This window comes from Zeugodacus cucurbitae, chromosome 6, assembly GCF_028554725.1.
Source record: "Zeugodacus cucurbitae isolate PBARC_wt_2022May chromosome 6, idZeuCucr1.2, whole genome shotgun sequence".
NCBI classification, from domain to species: Eukaryota; Metazoa; Arthropoda; class Insecta; order Diptera; family Tephritidae; genus Zeugodacus; species Zeugodacus cucurbitae.
Window position 1 is genome coordinate 14,191,166 of NC_071671.1, and position 25,044 is coordinate 14,216,209.

At 33.6% G+C, this 25,044-nt stretch overlaps 1 protein-coding gene across 1 annotated transcript; it reads right to left on the reverse strand.

Moving 5' to 3' along the window:
* Nucleotides 1-272: 272 nt before the first annotated feature.
* On the reverse strand, nt 273-24,714 carry LOC128922886 (putative polypeptide N-acetylgalactosaminyltransferase 9). The gene is made up of 6 exons (XM_054235271.1): nt 24,415-24,714; nt 24,200-24,349; nt 9,597-9,735; nt 9,188-9,352; nt 6,256-6,433; nt 273-399 (listed from the first exon to the last, which is right to left on the reverse strand). Exons 1-6 carry the CDS (start codon nt 24,712-24,714, stop codon nt 273-275), a joined length of 1,059 nt encoding a protein of 352 aa, XP_054091246.1.
* Between the last annotated feature and the right edge of the window lie 330 nt (nt 24,715-25,044).

Sequence of the window (25,044 nt, forward strand, 5' to 3'; positions counted from 1 at the left end):
TCTAATAATAAAAAATAATGACTATATTGCAAAATTACCTTCTTCTGCATCAATTCCTGTAATATGGTAGCACAGAACGTGAATTCTTTGCCAGAGACAGAGTAGGGATCAATGCATCCTCAAGTTCTAGTCAAGCCTGAAAAATCAAATATAAAATACGTACCTTCAAGTGTGCTATCAAAAAATCCGTTTTCGATATAAAGCTGCACCTCATCCTTCTCGTGATGAGCGCGACACATCGGCTCGGCAACATCATATAGAATATTTCTCAATTAGATGAATAGGCGTCCGACCACGCGAAACCAATGGAAATGATCGAAGATGGTAGTATAACTACCAGTCATTTTCTCCATATTGTAATCAGGTGAATTAGAGCTAAATTTAGCCTCGTTGTGATACCTATAATAGTATATATAATATTATATAATAATATATAATAGTGTTGGTGTGAAACTCCTTAATAATTAATTAATAAACATTCGTATTCATCACCCTTCACTCCTAAAAGCAGTCTATTATCATTAGTAAATAAATAAAATGTTATACACACTCAGACACAAAATAAAATCGAATAAATAATTTTAATGGAATAGTTGAACAGTGCTGCCAACAAAAGTAGAAATTTGCGCTTGACAAATAAATAGTGCAAATGTTAGAAATGAGCATCAGGTAAGCGCAATCTGCTGACAAGCGTAAATGTGGCGGTATGATGTGGCAAGGCAAGCTCTAAAGAGCTCTACAAAGTGTAGAGTAGCTGAGGAGCAGCAAAACGAAAATTCCGCCACTCAGCTGGGCGCCGCACACAAGCAAACAGGAATGCGCCGAAGCATAAACTCGACCGGACAGCCGAGCGACGAGCAGGGCAGCACACCAGGTCAGGGTTAAATTTATCACCTGCACTAAAAGGTGAAACAAACAACAACAACAAAGTTTTGTATAAATATATAATTTTATAAGCGCAAGGTATATGAATGTATATGCTCTGAAGGATAAATATGCAGAGCTGGACATTCAGCTGTATTTATTTATTTTTTTTTTATTGTTCCGACCGCCATATTTACGAGCTGCGAGATGTGCCCTACATCATGCCAAGATCTGCACGACCGCAGAGCGCGCGGTCACATGATCCTAATGCAAAGCGGATGCGGATACACCAACCTATTTCCGGCATTTCGTTTTACAACTATTGTTCGTTAGTTTTATGGTTTTATATAGGTTATAATTCAGACCTTTGTTCGAGTGAAAATTTATTATGATTAAAAGGTCTGCTGATGAAGGTGTTATCGGCTCACCTATTTTGTGTGGAAATTTATTTTACTTTTAGTGTGGTTGAGCTATCTCTTTTGAGGAAGGCTGCATTTGTAAATGATATACATACCATTAGTTGGTGTTCTCAAGCTCTCAAAAAGCTTACAGAATTATTATAGAAATATAGGCACAATTAGTAGTAGATTTTTGCTTAAGAAAAAACTTATCACTCTCATGTAGATTGCAAGATTGAACTCTATAGTTTTCCCACTATCCGTGCAGCTTTTTTTTGGAAAGCTTTTACTAAAAGCTTTTTTCCTGAATTTTTTGCGTTTTTCTGGCTTTATATTGTTGTCTAGATTGACAACTTATTACAGAAAAATTAATTGAAAGAAAAGCTGAAAATATAGAAAGTTTAATGTAAAAAGGTCCCACAGTTTTAGTTTTTGCAGGATTATTTTTTTAGGAAAGGCAAAGTGCTACAAAGTATATTCTAGGCTAATATGTTATTCTATCGTTGGATGCTAAAAACAAATATGATATTAATTTTATTAGGTTCGGAAATTGAACTTGTGTATTTTTAACAATTTTAATCTGCTTACTTTAAAAGCCGCCGAAATGGAAATAGTTAGCGCAACGTGAGAAAATTGTTTCAAATTAAATATCAACATACAGCAAATAATTAAATTTTGCTTTTATTGTGTGTTTTATTCATGGAATTTCCTCACTTGCTCACACCCACTTGCTTTCGATTTGAAAAATTCAAGAGATTTTAGTTACAATATCAAGCGAGCGAGCAAGGGGCTCGTGACCCTTGTCAGGTACAAAATTACAATCTGTTACGGTGAGTGAAATTCCTCAAAAGGACATGTTTATCCTCAGCTGAAATATTTGCGCAAATTTCACATTCCACAAAGACAGCTATTAGATAGCCTGAATGAGCTATTGTTGCCATTTTCCATTACAAAGTAGTACATATATACAGCAAATGAATTATTAGCTAAAGATAAGTTGCTTTAAAGCGACTGTTATATAGTATACTTATATACTAATGTGCTGAAATGTGCCTTAATTCTCTTTTCATTTTATATTTCTTAATATTTTTTTGACGGTTGCTTTACTGCATAATTATGCCGACTAGCGGTAAATGAACACCAAAAACATTTCACTTGATTTATATGGGAGCAAATAGGAGTAATGTATACAAAGAGAATGAGAGAGAGAGTTAGGCCAAAGGAGTGTTATCAAAGAAAGCAGCAAAGAAATTATAAATTATAATTTTTTGTACAAATTCAACAAACAGCAATAACTTACTTAATGCTGCAGGCAGCAGAATTGCAGCAACAAAAGCACTTGTACATTAATTAAGTGTAACATTATACAATTTTGAGTTAATTATTTTATCCTCAACAGTCATTTCCAAAAGATTGAATATATGTATGACTTTGCGAAACTTTCACAACGATTGCGGAAAGTTTAATAATGAAATTTAACATTGAAATTCAAGTTCATTATTATATCAAAGAAACCATATGTCATATGCAAAATATGAAAGAAAGAGCTTTTTCAGTTTTCATTTGTTTAAACAAAAATGAAAATGAGTGTTAAGTGAAAATTAATATTTTTCAACAGCAGCACATAAATGGAAAAGCGAATACAAATTTTTAACAAAAATAAAATACAAAATACCAGCTCCTATTGTTTTCCTTCAAGTGTTTACACTACTGTTTCGGTTTTTGTTTTATTTCGACAAGTAACACTTGATTTTTCAGCCATTGTATGTGCAATTCACTAGACCTTCGTATAGTTTTCTTCTTTCCCGTGCATTCTGCCGTGAAGTTCTCAGCCCACTGCTGCATTTATTAGTTTGTATGGCCAGCCCACATGCCGGCATTTATGCAATCACAGAAACATTATGCGCTATGGTAGTAATGTCGACCACACCAACGTCTATTGTGTGCAATTCACTAGACCTTCGTATAGTTTTCTTCTTTCCCGTGCATTCTGCCGTGAAGTTCTCAGCCCACTGCTGCATTTATTAGTTTGTATGGCCAGCCCACATGCCGGCATTTATGCAATCACAGAAACATTATGCGCTATGGTAGTAATGTCGACCACACCAACGTCTATACATAAATATACAGAGCTGCAGAGGAATTCAAGCCGTTTAGAGCAAGTGTAGCCGTGTATATATAGAACAATGCAGCCTAGCTGTATGCTTCAAGTAAATATACCTATCAGCTGTAGTAACAATGCGGTGTTGCCAAATGCATTATTGAAATATATATGCACATTTATGCATATTTATGCATTATATATTTCAAAGTATGCGGTAGTAATTTTCAACACATCTGGTACTTTGTTGAAAAGTAACTGTAATAACTTAAATTGTATGTATGTGTATTTGGAGTATAACTTACTCTACATAATAGCAATTTCTCGAAGTACATTTTGAGTAATGTAAAGTTTGTCGGTAATTGTTTAAAATTTGCAACTAGATGAAGTAGCTTGCTAGTTTATTTTAATGACCTTTATCACTTCATATTCTCAGTGTAACAACAATATACAGATGCAACACAATCTCGTTCAAATATGAGAGAAAATAATTGAGAACCTAAATGAGTCTCGATTATTAAGCTTCGCATTTAATTTGATAGATTTGGCGAGTATATGGGATATCTTAAGAAAATTGCTGAGGATGATAAGGTTCGGTTTACCTCATTAATTTAGATGACTTTATAGCGGTGTATGCATTATGGCAGCATTATTTTTCACTTTTCGAACTATTTGATCCGACCTTTATTTGTACAAATTACTATGAGAGTATTTGAGAATTTTATATTTTCGTTTTTTGTTCATCTTTAACTGTTTTTTTAATTACTCTATTATACTTTTTTATTATTTTTTCCAATATTTTATTTTCATTAAGTTATACATTTTTCGTTTTTTTAGTTAAATATTTAGTTTAATTAACAATATGAACAATTTTATTATCGTTTAAATTTTTATTTTTGTTTACTCTACCCATAGCTATAGTCAATATATTTGTAAAGACGTACATATCTGATCTGCACACCAAATACAGGATAATCCAATTTACACGACTGAATGGAAGAACATTAATCGCCGACAGCTGTACTCATGCAACCACAAACCAATGACCATACTTACAGCTCGATGTTACTTTCCCTGCATACACAGTTCTGCTTAAACCAATATGTCGAAGCGGTAGGCGCAACAACACCTTAGGCGACTAAACTGACGAACTTTGTTTGCTGCACATTTGACTATGTTGTTGCCAACCTTCTGCATAGCCTGTATGTATGTATGCCAAACACAAAAGCAAAATACACCACATACATATATCCATATATACAGATATGCTTCCATATATATATATATCCATATATATATATATATATATATATTTGGTGGTGATGCGGTACTAGACGTTGTTGTAGTTGTCGTTGGCGATAGCGAACTGACGAACTGTGCTTTATTTCAATGCTTATGCTTTTACATCCTTACATTGTTACATTCGTTAAGTTTTAGGAGAAAATACATGTAATGCGAAACTTAAAAAGTAGAGTACGAATAAATAATTATGTACAGTACAAATAAATAAATAAAATAAATTGTTATGATAAATTATTATAATTAGTGTAGAGTGGTGATCTCCACATATATATATATGCTTCGCTATATACAGGCGCTCATAATAGAAACACACATTTGCGTCGGTGGCCACCAAAAGTTTTCCAATAAAATCTTCAATGATAACATGCCTTGCATTTTGGAGTAACAGTACATCGTCGAAGGGTAGATGGCGGCCAAATGTTGCCAGCAACAACAACACTGTTGGCGTAATTCGTACAAAATGTGAGCGTTTGAACAACGAAAACATGCGGCACGTTTAGTTGGTGGAGAAAAGCATTTCCGACACAACAAAGACAAGTGTCAGAAATTACTCCTCATTGTTGGATGAGCGTAGACTCTTTTAGTAACCCAATAGGAATAATGATATACAATTTGTTTTTAGATATGATAGCAGGAAAAAGGTGCAAATGAAAATCCGAATAACTCCAATGGACATATTGAATAGAATAGCAGTATTCTGTTTCTATATTGTCTCAAACACATTATTTTGAATTTTGGAACATATTTTTAAATTTTGTACGGTGAAAGTTTAATTTCTTAAAATCTCAAAACCTGTTGAGAATTACAAGAATTACAATTTTTTTTATTCAAGGAACGAAAATGACAAAACTACGAACTTTGGTGGCTTTGTTGAGCATTTAAGAACAAATTGTATCATGTCCTTGATGTGTATAAAGTATGAGCTTCGAGATTTATAGATAGAAGCGTGACACATTTATGCGCGGAGTATATATACAAATGTACTTTTAAATGGCTCCGTTTAATTTATTCTCACTTACAGTAAGTATAAATCATGTAATATTCAATGAAAGTTATGTTACGAAATTGTTTGGTACAGTGTTTATGAAAGAAGTATAAACAAGTATTACAATAGAAAATAATTTTTTTGAGAATTCCATACCCTTATAAAGCCCGCGTTTAAAGGGTTTCCACATTAACGATATTATTCATAATATCATTCATAATATTATTTTATATAATACAGTACCACTACGTAATATATTTTTTTTATTAGGGAATGTAAGGAAATTATTGTTCTTCATGTCGACAGGCTGAAAGAGTAATAGCTTATCATATTGACATCATCAGAAACTAGAGAACTCTGATCATATTATTAAACCCAACCTAACTATTGAGAATCCTATATCATTTTAGTATAATACTTTAATCAATTTGATGTTAATAGTTTCGAATAAATCAAGCTGATATAATCATCAGTTTAAATAGATAATAATATCTTCGAAAATTACTACGCTTCATTAAATTTTTCCATAAATATGTATGAAACCTTTTCATGCGCCAGTTAGTAATTCATAATTCATATCTCTTTTTTACTTTTTTTTATCTCACTTTTTTTCCGGCACTGCATGCCAATTAAATTGTAAATTCCAATCAAAACCGCCCACATTGACGCCGCCCGAGTCACGGTAGTGGAACTCCAATGTTGTATCATCAATGACATCGATGACCGGACAAACCACAGTGGTGCTATTGCGAGCGATGCGATCGAGCAGTGGCTCAAGCCAGCCTAGAGGGAGACAAAAAATAGTATATTAGAAATGCGGAAAGGAAAAAAATGAAAATTGGTGACAAGAAGCTGGTCGAACCGGAAACAATATAATACTGATACAAAAATATAAGTCTAAAAAAAGCGTAAGCGACGTCCCTAAGTATGTGCTGGCAGCTTTAATCTTTGCCTTAATAAAAAGTAACTGTAATTTATTGTTCAGGTAACCATGCTTCAATGAAATTCTACACACGGTCACACAAAATGCTCTGGACACTGTTTGTTCACCATTATCCACTATATTTGTGCTTTCTATCAAAGCTTTATGGTCATAATCCGACTATTGAACTGAAAGCGTTGACCCAACCGCAAAAAAACAAAAATAATAAATTGAGGAAAATTTAGCAACCACATGGCGGAAGGAAACGGAACGTCAAAAAAAAAGTACAACTCACTTAGAAATAAAGTAAATAAGCATAAAATAGCAAATGCAATTACTCAACATTGAGAAAGGTCGTGAAAATGTATATGTTTGCGTTTAACCGCAAAACATCAAAGCCATTGACCACCACCACTATTGTCATTGTCCAGCGGCAAGCAGTCAAGCAAACAACGTATTCACCAAACCGTAATCATAACCGCCTACCCAGGCACCCACAAACTAAGTTGAGCTCACAAAGAAAGCAGAAAAAAATTCCCACACCACACTAGCGCAAAAGGGTCAGCATCCTTCCTGAAAGCTCGCACGCACTCACATACACTTTTGCGGTGTATAATCCAATCAATTGCTCAAGCAACCATACAGTCTCTAACACACCAATACACTCGCGTATATCCTGCAGTTTATCCCATTTCATATTCGCTACTGAGTTTGTTTGGTCATCAATCATTAAAAAGTATAAATTGAATTTTAGAGCTACTTCTCTGCTCCACATACAAGCTCCTGAACAAAACTTTAAGTTTATTATTTCAAGTTATGAGTGTTGAGTGCTTGTTCTTTTTGGCAGAGAAAGTTATGAAATTTTTGAAAATTTAAAAATTCTTGTGAAGCGAAAAATATTTGGAATAACAACTATCATAAAATGTTTCCTGGGCTCAACAAACACATGGAAAGTATTTTAAATATCCACACAAACACTTGAAAATGATTGATGGTTAACTCTTTCTTAAATTGAGTTCTTCAATATATTACTACTTGATTTGATACTTCCCTGCTGTCTCTGTTTTTGCTTTTTTTGAATCAAATTATATGTGAAATCTTCAGAGATCACTAGTCAGTTCACAAGATGGGATAGACCACATTAAGATAGTTCAATCTTGTATTACAGCAGCTTATGCCAAATATTGTTCGTTTCGCCAGACTCAAACTTTTATGAAGCTAAAACAGCTAATAAACATACGAGTTTTCAACAGTGATTTGATACAAATTTGTGAATTAATCGAATTTGAATAAGGTATAATAAAGAGCATTTTTGTAGGAGAAAATAATTTAAAAATCTTTTTTAACCGAGTAGCATAAATCAAGCAAAACTCAAATATGTAGCCACAAATATTCAAAGATTTTGGAATATGTATCAATTAAATATTGGAAAACATAGCGAGAAACCGATCTATCAATTGACAATCTATGTCATGTAATCTCATCTCGAATATTTTTTGATTAAAACCTTGTTTAGCACTAGGTGCCAATTTATCGTTTGAATAGCGACCTTATTAAGTCGCAGCATGTTCGAAATTCCAATCCAATATTTTTAATTTCCTCGTTCCTAATAGAGCTTCATTTCCATACATATGTATAAGTACTTAATTTACACGCACAAGTTTCACTTAATGAAGTAGCATTTAAAAATTATTTATGCGATTAAAACGCAATCTGTTTTGGCTGTGCTTCCATATCAACTTGTTAATGCCACAAGTAAATCACAAATTAGCTTGCATGATCGCTAGATTATAGCGTTTTTAGACAGCATGAATTTTTAATTGATGAATTAACCGGCCTCTGCTCGATTAAAACGCTTATTAAGATCAATTTACCATACAAATTAAAAATCTGCTTTAGTTTTTAATTGAATTTAATTGACTTGAAAATAAAATACAATTCTGCGATAACAACAATGTTCCGATATTTTTTTATAAAGTAAGAAATAAACATTTAAAAAGAATCGTGTGAGTTTTCAAGTTACTAGAAACTGAATAAACCACTTTTGCTCAACTGTGCAACTAAGCACGTTAGTAGTGCAGAAGTAGTTTATTCTGGAATATTTAAACGTAATTTAATCAATATGAATTAAAAGTTTTGACAAAACACCAACAATATGGGCTAAATATAATCACAGCAGCAGAAATGGTTAACCGCAGCGATATTATCGATTGGCTTTCGATAACAAATTCTGCCGATAGCATGCCGCGGCATCAAATGCAGCTGCGTCAAGTGGGCTATGAGTGTTAGCAGATTTGCGGTTAGAAACAAAGAGCTTTCCAGAATGAATTGTAATTAAATTTTAGTTTGAACTATTTCATTGTATGAAAATAGCACGGTATTTTAATTAAATTTTCAATTTTTATTATTTCCATGCCTTTTATCAATTTGCTTTCATATTTTTGATAAACATGTGGTGGTTAGTTTTAATGTCATTGACATTTTAATTGCTTGACTCATATTTTTGTTTTGCATATTGCAATTATTAAAGTGTGGTTTTGTTTATAAAAAAATATAAATATTGAAGTTTAATTGCCCGCTCGCCCACACATATAAATCATTTTTCACACACTCACCTTCTGTGCACTCGCAGTGCGAGTCCAAGTACGTTATCACCGGCGCTTTGGCATAGCGTGCACCAAGCAGACGCGCTCGTATCAGGCCCTCACGGCTGGGGGCTCGCAGTATCTTCACCTTCGGGTAAGCGCTGAAGTAATCTTCCAGCTGTTGTTTGGTATGTGCTGCAACAACAAAAACAATGGCACATTAAAAAGTGGCTGAAGAAAAGTGCGCAGAAAATACGCAAGAAAAACTGCATAAAAACGCTAAAAAGCATGCATAATTAAATTGCAAATTGCTTGGAGAGTCTGTTTGCTCCGCTTTGCGGCATGTGCGCACATAAAATGCCGCATTGAAATGCAAAGCATGTGCGCATGCGGTAGTTTAAAAAATAACAATAAAGTGCATATTGTTGTTGCAGCTTACGCAAATCGGAGAAATCGTCGACGAGTATAATTTCGTCAATCAAATGCGACGGCGAGCGATCCAACACAGAGTGCACTGTACGCAGATGATGACATCGGTGGCGGGCATTTTGTCCACATAACGACCTGGCTCCTTGCACCTGTGCAAATGGAAAACAATTTTTTAGTAATTTATTTATAATTAAACACAATTTTAGTTAATTTTCTTCCTAAAGAGTGAGGCAGAAATAGTGGTACCGCAGGATGTTGGCACTTTGGTAGTAGAACAAATGTTCACACTAAGCGCGTGACGTCAATGTAAATTGATTTTGAAAATTAATTATTTAGTTGAGAGACATTGCCTTAGTTAGTTAACATATGTTCCAATACACAGAAACAAGACACGTCGTATATTTTTGTTTTGTTGTTGTTTTTGTGATAAGATCCCTTTTACTCATTTTACATAAGTTCAATTTAAATAAAAAAAATACTTTTTTATAACTAATAATCACAATTATATGACAATATCAACGATATCGATATGTAATCGATCTGTAACGATAGTCAACTACTAAAAATATGATTAACTAATGCTTGACCTCTCAAAAGCCTACAACTGCAGCTCAATAGCATTATTTCTACGTAGAAGATTTTGAACTTTAACTTTCAGCGAAATAAAGTGATCTGAACCGATTATTTTTGGTCAACAACAACTTTTCCTATATTTTAATTTACGAAATCATTATTGTAAAAATTTGTTATCTAACATCTTCCTGCTCTATATGACATCTATTTATTCGGTACCACTTTCTTTCAAATAATAATAGTTAAATATTTATGTTATTTTTACTTACCATGCATCTCTAACTATTGTGATTCCTAACAACCTTACACAAATGGCAAGCGGGAGCAAATCCCACTTGACAGAATTTATTCCGAAAACTCGCAAACAAACAAAAATTGTGTTCGAGCTCAACAAAAGCAAGAACTTGAAGGTTGAAAGCCAAGGAAGGATGTACAAAAAATGTGATGCATGTAGTGCAATTTGTAAGACAGCAAAAAATCCATATAAATAGATTTCGCGAACCTTTCACAAGTTCTAAATACAAATGTATGCTGGTATGAGTGTGACACTGTATATGTGTGCAAGCGTCGAACATTTAAAAGAAGAGCAGCGAAACACAAATGGAAACACGAATGTGAACACGCAGCCCTTTCACATACATACATTGATGATATACGTATGTGAAACAGCCAAGCGAGAATTCAGCATGTTTGCCATTGAAAGCGTGACGTGGCAGGATATTTGAAAGGTTATTTCAATGTTTTCGTAATGCAATCAGATGCATTGGAATCGTGAGAAGAGAAAGTAAACGTTGCGAAGTGTGTATCAAAAGGAAATTGGAATAATAGAAAGCGAAAAGTTGCAATATATTACAATAGAATTAGGTACTATTTTTGCTGGAATAAAGTCTTGAGATGGAATATAATTGCATAGTGTGCAGATATGGCAATTTTGATACTGAGATGAAGAAATAATTAATGAAATCAATTAAATGAACTAAAATCGTAAAGCATTTAGAAGGCCTTAGTACGCTTTGTATAATAATGTATCGAAGAAATATCACACCTAATCTCCTACTGCAACCAGCAACTCTCTGATACTGGAAAATAGCAAAACATGAAACGAAAATTGAAAAATTGCCAAACTGTTGATACATCTTCTTCAATTTATTTGCAAGAACAACCAATACAATTTGTTGACTGCCGTCAGACAAACCCAAACAAACATATATATAGAAGAAAAGTAACATAGAAAGCTGCCAAAGTATTTTTGAATACATGACCAGTCCATAAGCGTGATGAATACTTATTTGCTCAAAATATTTTTTAATAAGACTTTCATGGATGCTCAGCTATTTGTCAATGTCAAGTCAGCCGAGTGTGTTATTTTTGCCTAGATAAAGTAAAGTAAAAGAAGCACAACAGATAACCCTAAACGAATGTATCGGCTCTGAAGTAGCACAAAAACAATGAAAGCAAATATAGTGACTGTTGCATTTTTGTCATGCTTTTATTTGTCACTTTTTACTCTCGGTTGATATTTCGGCAACTAGTGTTGACCAAGATTCGCAATTGTTTGCAGATTTGCTTTACCTACTTCTATTCATGTTGTCCTGTTGAGTGCAGATATATTATGTCTGGCCTTTTGGGGGACTGTGACACTCAGTTGCATATTTATAGCATACTGCTAGGCGCCATTGCGCTAGGATAGAGCTTAATCGTCCAGTTGAGTGATTTTTCCTCAAAATTTTATTAATGCTAATGTGATTTGTTATTTACGTTATTTGTTGCATGCAACATGGTAATATGGTTCAATGTGATTATAATATCACAATGCTTGTTAGGAATGAGAATTAAGGTACATTTGTCCTACAAATTTAAAACTGTTTTTACTTTGATAAAGCAAAATATGAATATAATATAAATATGTGTTGCGTAAAAGGCGTAAAAGAGTATTTCCGCAAAGTCACAAGCCAACATTATTTTGAGAGTAATGAAAACTTATTGTCAGAATCACTCAATCCATTTATTGTGTTTAAGCTTCCGAAAATTGTTTCTCACATAAAGGATAACGATTTTTGATGTTCTTGCTTATGGATCCACAGTGTAAATATATTGCTAAATTTATGCAATCAACTGAACAGATTCTATAGAAATAGAGTGCACATATTGCATTTAATCCCCATAAAATTGGGTGCAAACAATGAAAATCGTAAACAATATTGAAAAAAATTGACACACAAAAAAATGAAATTGTTGACAAAAGTTATGGGACGATTATGTTTGTTGCATTATATGTGGTTAGAAGCCAGAAAAAATAAAAAAGTATTGTTATGAAATAGCATGTGATTGTATTTATATTTATTATGCATGTGCGTAAAGTAGCTCAGCATAAATCCGCTTAAAAGAAAGCTTAAAGGACATTGTATGAATAGTCTGTTTGCAGCATTCTTACTGCTCTAATAAGGCGCACCAGTGGAAAAGCAGGTAAACACATTTAAACAACAACAAAAAAGATTGCAATATATTACATATTCACCAGCATAAAATCACAAATTCGAGAGAAACCAAAAAAATGCATAGAGCAGGTTTATATTGAATTGTGTAGAAAAGTTGAATGGAACAAAAATTTGAATGGCAATTAAACATGAAAAATCAATGAATTTATCAGCTACACAAAATTTTATAAGTATATACATATACACAACCCCATTATATAATTTGCCAGCAGATTTAAAAGCGAGATCTTCTGAAAGGAGGAATGAAGGAGTCCTCCTATTGACCTCTTTTAGGAGCAGTATGGGAGACTTTTCAATTTTGTTCTTATATTGTGTTTTTTTTTATATTTTATTTTGGTGTTGACCTCCTTTTGTCATATTTTAGGAGCAAAAAAGGAGATTTTATACTTTTATTGTGATTTTTTTTTACTTCATTTCAGTATTGATCTTCTTTTGTCCTCCTTTAGGAGCAATAAAGGAGATTTTTTAATTTTTCGTAGCTTAAAAATCGTACTTTTGATTAAAAAATTACAATTTAACGGGAAATAATAACTGTTAATTTTTGTCTTCAAGCAATGGTTCATTTCAACTGTGTTTTTTAAAGCGTGCAGACGTAAGTGTTTTATATCTATTGAGTATTAAATATTTTTAATAATTAAATGTCATTTAAAACGCCTAGTGAATAAAAAATTAAATAATTTATATAAAAAACAAAATAATAATACACAAAACGAAAATGATGTGGAAAGTGAAAGTGAAAATGAAAATGATGTCGAAAGAAAGAAACATGGAACAAAGAATACGGAAGCTAGAGGAAATATCGCAGAACAATATACTCCTGGAGCGGATTATTGACATATTTCCACCGATGAAGATTGAATTAATGATATTTCCTATTAAAACATGAATGATTTAGCATCTACAGAATCCTTGCTTTTGAATAAGCCTGTGGCAGAAATTGTGAGTATGATATAATACATTTGATAAGATGTTACTAAACGGTTTGAGTTTATTATAGGTGGCGTATCTGAAGCAAAAATTTTCAAAGAGACCCCTATCAAAAATTTTGGATGAAGTGATTGCGGAGTCCCTGCTCTTAAAAGTGAATTGGGATGGAGCCAAAAAAAAAGTTGCATTGAAGAATTATGCACTTTTCAATAAATTTCTTTACGGTAATACATAATTTCAATTCATGTCATCTATTTTTTTAACAAGTTTAATTTTTAGCGGCCTTGAAAGATGATTACTCGTATCCTGATTTTGAGGCAAAGATCAAAAAGTTTCTCAAATGTAAAGCTCAGTTCTACAGGAACACTTATAATATAAAAAAAAATAATAGATTTCATGTGCATTCATTTAAATTAAAAAACTTTAATAAAAAATAAAATTATAAAAATTTGTTTTTGTTAAAATAATTGCAGGTTGAAAATAATATAGGATTTATCAAAGAGATCTCCTATAGTAGTAATCATAGAGATCTCCTTTGGGATTAATCATAGAGATCTCCTATAGCAGTAAACATAGAGATCTCCATTAGGAGGTTAAAAGGAGTACTCGAGTTCCAATGACATGCAATGTTAAAAACGAGTATACAATTTTACGTGTATTTACACACGAGTAGTAGGAGTAATAGGGAGTGTAGGATATCTCCTAAAGGATTAATCCAGGAGGTCTCAAACGATCATTCTAAAATCTGCTGGGTTATGAGCATTTAAGTGTAGCGCAAGCTTACTCTCTGTCTCTCATTGAAATTATTCTTTATTGAATTGTGCTTTATTTCACTTGCATTGCAAATTCTCGGGTTAGCATGATTTGTGGGATTGAGGGAAAAATGCTGAAATGGCTGTTTCGAGTTCATTTGCGTTATTTATGCTTTTGTTTCACGCATTTCTATAGTGTATTGTTTGCTGTTGTTTTTGCCATAGCACAGTTTTGTGCGCACATAAAAGCTTTATTTGTAATGTAACACACTCGTTTAACGAATGAAGTGTATTTGAATGAAAGCACTACGCACTGACCTATTAATTGTAGGTATGAATATCATAGCGGTGTACCAGTTAGTGATTGTTGAAATGTCAGCAGCATTTGAAGTGCTTTTGAGCATATAAATATAAAATAAAATTTCAAATCATTGCAAGCGGAAAATTAATTTATCCGAAATCGACATAAAATTGCAGAAAGAATCTTCGGGTAAAGGCTAGTATTTTTTAGAAATTTCCTAAAAAGTAAGAACATCTTTTTAATAGGTAAAACGTTATTTATGGAATATTATGAACTGAATCCCTAGTAATTTTTAATGCCGAAAATTTATCATAAATAAACATTCGAGAGACCCTGTCTATCGAAAGAAAGAAAAAGTCAAAGAGAAATTGCTTTCGTTCTTGACCCATACAAAACAAACAAATTTCAGATTTTCTGCCATTTTTGCTGCATTTTGCTTTACTTTTTTTGCGCTTAAACTAATAGGAAAAGCCAATAATAATAGGAAAAGCATGAAATTTTAAATAAAAGTACATATATAAATTTTGGTATGTTTCGACATTCAATAATTCTGTTTGATATATGACACACACTTGCGAATTAGCCCGAAGCCCTCGTGTACGCTTAGAATTATGAATGCTGCTGATGGCAGAAAATGCGTTTTATTGTTGCAACACGAGTTAGGGACAGCAACTAACCACATATAGAACACAGCAAACAAAAGCTCATGCTGTGGAACTAAAGCATCAAAATTATGTATGTGTTTCACATTGTGTAAAACTCTCTTCTCTTCCTAATATTAAACTGGATAATGCGTGAGAGCTAACCAGCATTGACACTGCTTTATAGTTTTAAGTGGAAACCATAGGTTTTTATCTGTGTGGACAGTTTAGTTGTTGTTGACTTGGAAACACAATTAAAGTTTTAATGATGTGCGTTAATGATGTACATATATGTAGTACAGGCTGGGCTATTATTTGAAGCAAAATCATGCATACCACCCCTTCAATAGTCAAAACTTGTATATATCAGCGTTTCTCTTAGCTTCTGTAATGTACTAGCGAGGACGTGACAAGAGTAACTGACACGGCCCTGGTTATTTCACCAGCCAATGGCTCTAAAATCGGGAGCACTTCTCAGAGGTATTTGTTTCTGCCGATATGACAATAACAACAACATACGTTAAATATAAGTTCTCTTCGCTGAGACGCTTTTCTGTTCTACGACCAATATTTTCTAAAACAGAAATTGCTGTTAAAAATTCTTTTACACATTGCGAAACTATTGGAACCTTATTCATTGGAGCAGACAAAAAAATAATTAACCGTATTGAGCTCAAGATGTTTTCATTATTGAGCGAAAGATACCATCAAATGCACAAAAAGAGTCAGTGAGTGAGAGAAAGTATTACTAAAATATTTGCTTTCATTGTAGTTAAAAAAACACAAATACGATATCTGCTCACTTCTCCAATTTTTTTTTTTTTTATGTTTTGACTTTGACTTTGTCTCTTCTAAAATTTATTAAAAGAAATACATTTCGTCTTGTAGCTCGTCGCCTAGATTCCCTTCGTTCTACTAAAAATGCCTAAAGTGGTACCTGTCCGCATGCTCCCTCAATAAAATGAGGTAATTAAGGAGAAGAATGTGTAGGCAACTATTAAAAAACGGATTCTCAAAACCATTTGTCTGCATAATTGCTTGTGTCGGCTGTTAACGCTAGTAAATCAGCGTCATGCGAATGCATTGACAATGCAGAGACAACAACAATAACAATAAAAACGAATAGTCGAATTAAAAGTTACTACAAATGTTATAAAGAAATGTAAAATGTTACAAAGAAAACAAAAACAACGGCCACCCATTTGAGTATAGAAAATAAGCAACAGTTGGCAATAATAATATAATAAGAATAGGTCCGTTCTTTTCGAATGTAACTTTATTAATGATCGTAAATTACAATTCTTAAAACTAAGAGTATATTACAATGAGCTTAAAACTAGTGTGAGAGCAAAAATGTGTATTGTTGTTATTTACAGAGAAAGTCCTTATTGGAAAGATCAGTTTGCAAGTGAGTAAATAACGAAATGGAATGAATATATGTGAGAGGCTAAATAGTAGATGTAAATAAAGATTGCAATTATAAATGTATGTTGTTAGTAGTGGGAGCATTGGTATGTGACTATATATTCTTGTGATTGTATGCATGCGCTTAGGAATGCGTTTAGTGATTTGCAACATTGCATTCATGCCAACAACAACAACAACAGCAATCATTTTGCACTTCACTGCCACATCATTGCCAACCAAGTGCCGCCGCGAGTACAATGTGGCATGTGGCAGCTACAGTGGCTGGCTGTGGCGCGAGCAGCTACTCAAGTGCGTGGCATGGCAATTTAAGCTGAAGGCGCATTTAAATCGCGCTTTAATCGTTTACCAATAACGATAAAACCTTAAACGCCAGCCGACAGATGAATTGTGGAAGACAAGCATTCGCGGCCAATTGACGGATGTAGTATAGAACGATACGAAATTAAACATATATAAATATGTAAATATATTTATGTGGGTAAATAATTATTTGTATGTATGTATAATTGGTTGTGCAAATAGTGAAGACGGTGCAGCTAGCGCTGTTGCAAGTAGACAAATGTCTGAATATATGTTCTTTTACAACCAGTGGATAACATATATATATATATACTTCATAAGAATAGTAGTTTCTTGTTGCGCGTTTTGCGAAAGTGTTCAGTGCGTCCTCTGACAATGCATCAATTCAAATATTATTTTTTATGTGGCATGCCACATGCTGTGCTTTGCATGTTTATGTATTATTTCTATGTATTCTGAAGCCTTGCGCTTTTGTAAATATCTATAAGTAGATTTGTGGGTATGTACTGTTAGTAGCTGTAATTGCCGCTGTCGCAGCATTTGATTAACCTTCATTGAAGCCTTACCATTCAACGGACGAAAATAATAGTCATTTTATAGCATTTTAGATCCTGAAAACAACCATTTTGATGAGGATTATGTGGAAACTTCAATGCTAAAGTCCAGATGTTGCAATACCCAGATGTTCAAACAAGCAGGCACAATTGTGGCTAAAATATCCTCTTAATCATGCGCAATAGTGTTGCAGCATTTTCTTTGATGGAAATATACTTGAATCTGCGTAAAATATTTTGCTTACCACTTCTGACTGGGGCCATTCCCTACGTTTTTTTAATCAAATATAATTGATTTGGAGTAAAGGGGGGGGGGGTAAGGTTTGACAACTTTTTTTTATTTTTTTTATTGTTTTTTTCTGAACCATCAACATTTCAAGAATATTGTGTTAAAGTTTTAGGTCATTCGGAGAAAAACTAACGAAGTTACAGCAGTTTGACAACTTTTTTTTATTTTTTTTATTGTTTTTTTCGGAACCATCAACATTTCAAGAATATTGTGTTCAAGTTTTAGGTCATTCGGAGAAAAACTAACGAAGTTACAGCAGGTTGAATAACGGTACCTCTAACTTAGGTTTGCGCGCCGTCCAGCTACATGCGCTGAGTGTACAAAACTTTGAATCGATTTTCCCAAATATGTCATTTTTAAAGTCGGTGACCAGCCTACAGAAAAAACTACTGCATCGATCGTTTTGAAATTTTGAACAAATATTCTACATATACATATATACCTCTTGAATGACGTCGAGTCTTTCCAAAAATTTTAATTACTAACAATTTTACAATAACAAATAGGTTGATTTTTTGTCTAAAATCGTCATTTTGGCTTGAAAATGGTACCAAAAATTTAAAAATTGAAAAATTAAAAAAAAACTCGACGTCAATTGAAAGATAAACTAATAAAGTAAAGAAAGCATTTTGATTTTTTTGTTTCGGATGATCCACTGCACAGTGGGCCAGAAGGTAGGCAAAAGCGGCCAAAACTAAAAAATTTATCAAATTCGTTCGAAAATCCTTACTCGGGGGTTTTCGGGGTCGCTGATTACGAATCTGAAGTAAGTTTTTAAAAATTCAAAATGGCGGATCCAATATGGCGGACGAAAAATTAAAAATTCATTGGATTCGCTCGAAAATCGTTAGTCGGGGGTTTTTGGGGTCGCTGAACACGAATCCGGTATTATTTTTCCAAAATTCAAAATGGCGGATCCAATATGGCGGACGACTTTTGAAAAAACTTAACGTATTCGTCTGAAAATAGTTACAAGGGGGTTTTTGGGGTCGCTGATTACTGCCTCTCACAAACAATGATAATTTGTAAAATAATATAATTGAAACATTTATTTACATGGGGTGCTTTTTGGTGAATCCCCTTGCCTCTCACAAAATAAATACGATTTTTAAGAAACGAAATTTTAAAATTCGGGGTGCTTTTTGGTTTGAGTCCCCTCGCCTCTCACTTTGAAAAAATAGAAGAAACACATTTAGTCATATTCTTCATCCGTCAATTCAATTTCGTCTAATATTGAATAATCTTCGTGATTTGTGATACTTTTATCGCCTTCATTAGTTGTAATCGAAGTTGTAGTCATTACTTTAGGAATACAAAATAAAGAGTTAAGCCAGTCTTTGTTGTTTAATTCAAATCGGGTTTTCATTCATTTAGCTGCCTGTATTTTCAAATTGCCCTTACATTTTAGAGTCGAAATAGCTCTTTTTAATTGCTCGATCCATTCAGAATCTACATCAGAAAGATTAAGATTCATTTTGTTAACAACATTCTCACCTACTAATTTTATATTGCCTAATTCATCAAGCTTTTGAAGAATCTCTTTCTTTGTAAACTCCGCCATTTTAAGTATTACAGTTTTACCTTTTTTTTAAATGATTAAATTTGAATATGATTAAATTTGAATATAAGTATTTTAGATTTTATTTTTTCAACAACATAAGCAGAATTTATGATTAGTATATTCGAAAAGACATGTTTTTCAAGTAATTCAACTGGAAACCGACGATGGCGCCATCTATCTGTTCGTAGCATATAAATATTACTGAACACAATGCATCGAAAGACCAAATATTAATTTTGTCAGTCGAAAATTGACTATACGTAAATATATGTTACCACAAGCCAGTATCAAGCCTATATATGAGTGTCGAAAAATATTAAGTGCGCGCACGCGACTTGTTTGCAATATTTCTAATTGAAAAGTGAAAACGGGCAAAAGTGGGCAGGATAAACTTAAAGTATATGAAAAAATGAATCGATTAAAACCTCGGACTTTTTTATATACAGGGGAATCTCGGGGAATCTGCATTCGGCAGCAAGCATAGTCGAAAAATAATATGCACCGGTGAATAACAATCTTGTGTATTATGCTTTATATATAAATTTTTTAAATATTTTTTTCTTGCAACTTACTTCTTTTTCCACACAGACTAAGAAACTAATTCGAAATTTTATGAAATATTTATCAATTTTAAACTATATTCATTATTTTGCGCAAAAAACGTAATCAAATTTTACTGTCGAATTGAAATTCAAAGTACTGCGGAGTTAAAAATATTCTATTAAATGTAACAAAAATTAGCTAAAATCTACTTTGATATGTGTAGATTACTATAAACAAAACAAAAATTAAAAAAAAAATAGTCGAGTTTTGGCCGCTTTTGCCTACCTTCTGGCCCACTGTGCACTGATGCTGTAGGCTGGTCACCGCACAAAAACTTCTTTTTGAGGTGCCTGCAAAGATCGACGATAAATCCATTATTTCTCGCTATTTTTTCGAGAAGTATCCTTCAAATGTTGTACTTTCATATAATAATAAGTAAAATAAACTTACAGCAATAATTTCTTTTAATAAAATTCATGAAAAAAGTTCTTTTTTCGACGAAACAAACCTTACCCCCCCCTTAAAAATCTTAAATAAATGAATTTATGTTGTCCTTTTTGACAATAAATTTTCGTTTGAACCATTTTTACCATAGTGAATGGCTTAAATATGTAAAACAAAATTTGGTAGCACTAAAGCAAGTGGCAACACATTTTAAAGAGATATCCACATACTCTTTTGTACGAATTCAACTGGATAACTTTGTTTTACCTTAGGAAGGTTGCTTTCGAAGATGGGTAAATCGGACCACTGCCACGCCCACAAAATCTCGAAAACCGAAAACACATAAAGTGCCATAACTAAGCCATAAATTAAGCTAATGAAGTTAAATTTGGTATGAAGGATTGCACTTTGAAGGGGCATTTGTGGATGTAATTTTTTTGGGGGAAGTAGGCGTGGGCCCGCTCCCTATTAAGTTTTTTGTACATCTCTCGTAAACTACCAAAGCTATATCAAGGAAACTTTCTAGACTCGTTTCTTTTAGGTACTACCTTATACAGTCCAAAAATGGAGGAAATCGGATTATAACCACGCGCTCCTCCCGTACAAAGGTTATGTTGAAAACCACTAAAGATGCATTAATGCAGTAAGGAAAACCACCAGAAACCTTAAATTTCATTATAAAGATGATACAGAAGAGTTCCACTCAAAATGGTATACACAATTTTAAATAGGCGCGGTTTCGCCCCCTTATGGGTCAAAAATTATATCTCCGAAACTACTCGACCAATTTCAATGAAATTCGGTTCTTAATAACTTCCTAGTGTCCCAATGATATGTTGTGAAAATAGGCCAAATCAGTACTTAACCACACCTACTTTCCATATACCTTTGAAGTCGATCTGAATCGTTTACTTTACAATATAAAAAGTAAGCACTAGTGAAGATATCGAAACAGATATTAAATAGTGGCATCGAAATCGGCCCATAAGTTTTTCAGACCTTATATATCGAATATGAGGGCATCAGTGCTTCTAACAAATTTTTTACCGAAAATATAGTTAAGTTTCTCAGATATTTTGAAGAAATTCAGAAATATGTTTCTTCTAATAATATGTCTCCGCGCCAAAAATTAGTGAAATCGGGTCATAACTTCCATATACCTAATATTAGGGTTTTCAAACTTTCAATGAACTTTATACCATATATATGTCGAATATGTGAGTCAAACTGAAATGGCAAGATTTGTTCCTAAATATTCATAAATAATTCATTTAATGCAAGATCCATTTTTCAGCAAAAATATTCCACACAACATTGTGTTGCCACAATTTAGACATTATCAGCCTAATCGTTTTATGAACACTAACCACAACAACAAAGCACTGTACTTTGGGAAACATCAGCAAACACCACAAAAACGCAATCGGCAGGAATTAACACAATGCCTAATGGCTTATAAAGTAAATAAGGGTATGTATATATTATACTAGCAGACCCGGCCACACGTGGCTAAGGTATACATTAAATTAAGTTGGTCCAATCTTGCCTTCGGCGACGATATTGATTACTCGAGGTTGATTTATGTTACGCAGCATGATTACAACTCACACTACTTTTAATTGCAAAGTACCGGCAATTTTAAATAGTTTGGGATAATTGACTACGTCATCCTGGTTAGTAGCTGTGTCAACTCTCTTGGATCGAAATTCTAAATTGTCGCAGATCATCGATATTTTTTTTTAACACCAATATAGGTCATTCAATCAGTCATTTATGGTTATCATATTGAGGTTTCATGTCAGGAAAACTTCTCTTTCGAGTCAATGAAGTGACAGAAATCTGTTGGAAATGCTATTAATCCATCGAGGTGTCAACTGCCAACTATTTCTACAATCGCAATTTGGTATTGTTGCAAAAACACTCATATGTTAGTTGTTAATTGGCGATTCTTTATGTGTCGCCACAAATTAAATGATTTTAGGCATGCGATTAGCCCGTCAGTAACAGTTGATCCAGGAATAATTGGAAGAGTCTGGTGTAAATCACCTACTAACAGAATCCTGGCTCCACCAAAAACGTTCATCGACAATCAAGATCTTTTAAAGTCCTGTGCAGTACCTCCAGCGACTTCTTGAATATTTGGAAAATTTTCGTTAAAGCGCTATTTTTGACGATTTTGCCGACTGATGTTTCGTTCATTTGCAATTTAGGAGTAATTTCAAGGCCGAATGTGCCGTATGTTTGCCTACTAACAGGTGCCAAGTTGCCCCTATTCCCGTTAACCTTGGTGGTGAAAATGAGTGAAATTGGTTCTGGAATTACATCAGCCCTCATATACTATATATGATGATTTTCTATTGGACTTTATGTCGAATATATAGGTAAAATTGTGTGTTATCTTAATAAAATTCAATAAATTGTGAGAGTATAAAATGTTCGGTTGGACCCGAACTTAGCCTTTCCTTATTTGTTACAAATTGTTTTGGGCTATCGACACAACCATATACAATTGAACAATAACAAAAATATTTTAACAAAGCAACAATGACAACCTTCAAATTATAATTTTTTGTTTTCTCTTTTTATATTTTTCTTGTCAACTTTTTATATTTTTCTTGTCACTTATTATTATCTTTCTCGCAATTTTTTCATATTTACTCACTTTTTAATCTTTTTCTGGCCTTCCTCGAGACTAAAATTAGCCAGATCGGTTTGGCCGTTCTCGTTTTTTTGCCGCACAAACGAACAGCAATTCATTTTTATATTATATTATTATCAAGCGACAATTATTTTTAATTCCGCACAGGACCATTCAAAAATTTCAAAATTTTTAACTCGTGATATCTTTTGAATGGTATGTCAGAATCTAATAACTCAAAAATGTTATAAATGAATAGCCTTTTCAAGTAGTGGTATTTTAATTAATTTTTTTATATAAAATCGCTTATTGTGACAAAACTATAATAGTTAGAGGTATGATGTCGCGACGTTTCTTGTAGATAATGATAAGTTCTACAAAATTGTAGTACATCACTTTGTTATATCTTCAATCATTTTCGCAGCATTCGCGATTAAAGAAAGTTTTTTGGTATTTTTTTACATTATCGGAGTTTTGGTAAGAAACCTTTTTTTTTAAACTAAATATAGCCTATGTCACTCAGGGATAGTATAGCTTTTTAACGGTGAAAGAATTTTTGAAATCGGTTCAGTAGTTTTGGAGCCTATTCGAGACAAACAAACAAACAAAAAAACAAACATTTCCTCTCTATAATATTAGTATAGATATACGAATATATATATATACGCTGGTGTATACGCCAAATTAATTTGATGAGCTGGCTACTTAAACAAACTCACAGCAGCGCCATCAAATCATCAGGCTGCCAGCAACCTTGCATTAACAACAAAGTAAATAGCATTGATGACCTTCGCATTCCTCAATTTGAAGACGCCAAACAACAAGACTCCAGCACCTTTGGTTGAATAATTGACATAGCAGTAATGGCAATTTTCAATGGAAAAATTTTGGCGCTTGTTGGCGAATGTCAGCGAAATATAGAATGCAACAAGCGATCATCGAGCATTTTAAAATTGGACATCAACGAGAGGAGTCATATCCTCATAGTGTAATAAGTTAAAATTGTTGTAATTAAAAATTAAATTAAAAAATTAGAATAAAAGTGAAATTGGAATAAAAATATATTTTACAATTTATTATGGAATAAATGTAAAAAATATAATTTATATATGTACTTTTAAAAACGACTAAAACGTCAGTCAACTTACCATCCTCTTCGGGTACCTTTTTGATGCCACTCTTGCTGGATTTTTTACCCGCAATCAATTTGCCACGATAGATGAGTACGTTTGGTTGCGCCACCGCATCTACCACTACATTGTTCTGAACTGATTCATCGCCCACATTAAGATCAGACCCGAAATTGCCATCCGCCTGTTGGGGTAAATCGTTATTTGCATCCAGCTGATTATCCTCGAGTGGTGGCGCATCGCCTACACCGCGACGCAGTTCGCGTCACCATCCTTCGCTGCCACACCGCCACGATCCACGCCGAAACCGCCACCGCCCTCGTAAATACCCGGTTCAGCGTCGAGCGCGTTAGGGGGCGCTGCGCCAGCACCGACGTTACTGCCACCACCAACACTTTTCAGCGCCAGCGACATGCCGTCCCATTTGCTACTGCCACCTTGTGAAGAGTCATCGTGGTAAAGGAAGAACGCCACTGTGAACCAGATGGCGGTGAGCATGGCAACGATTTTCACAATGGACGCAGAGCGTCGACGCCATATGAACGCCATTTCTTGTGCTTGTGTGTATTGTGTCTAAGTTTTTCGTTTTTGTTGTGATAGTGTTTTTTGCGCCGTTGACTAGAATTTGATGTATTTCAATGTTGTGCGCCTCGTTATTGGCAATATTTCATTTAAATGCATTGACCCTATGACTAGCACGCTCCTTCGACTGCTCTCGTTTTCTACTTCTACAGTCAAAATGGGTTATTTTTATCTCTTTCCTCCGCGTCGCTTCACAGTCGTAGCGCGGCGTTGAAATATATTTATTATGCGCCTAAATATATGCCTCAATTAGTTGACGATTGCTTAGTGGCGGTTTTCGTTTACCTTGCAAAGCTG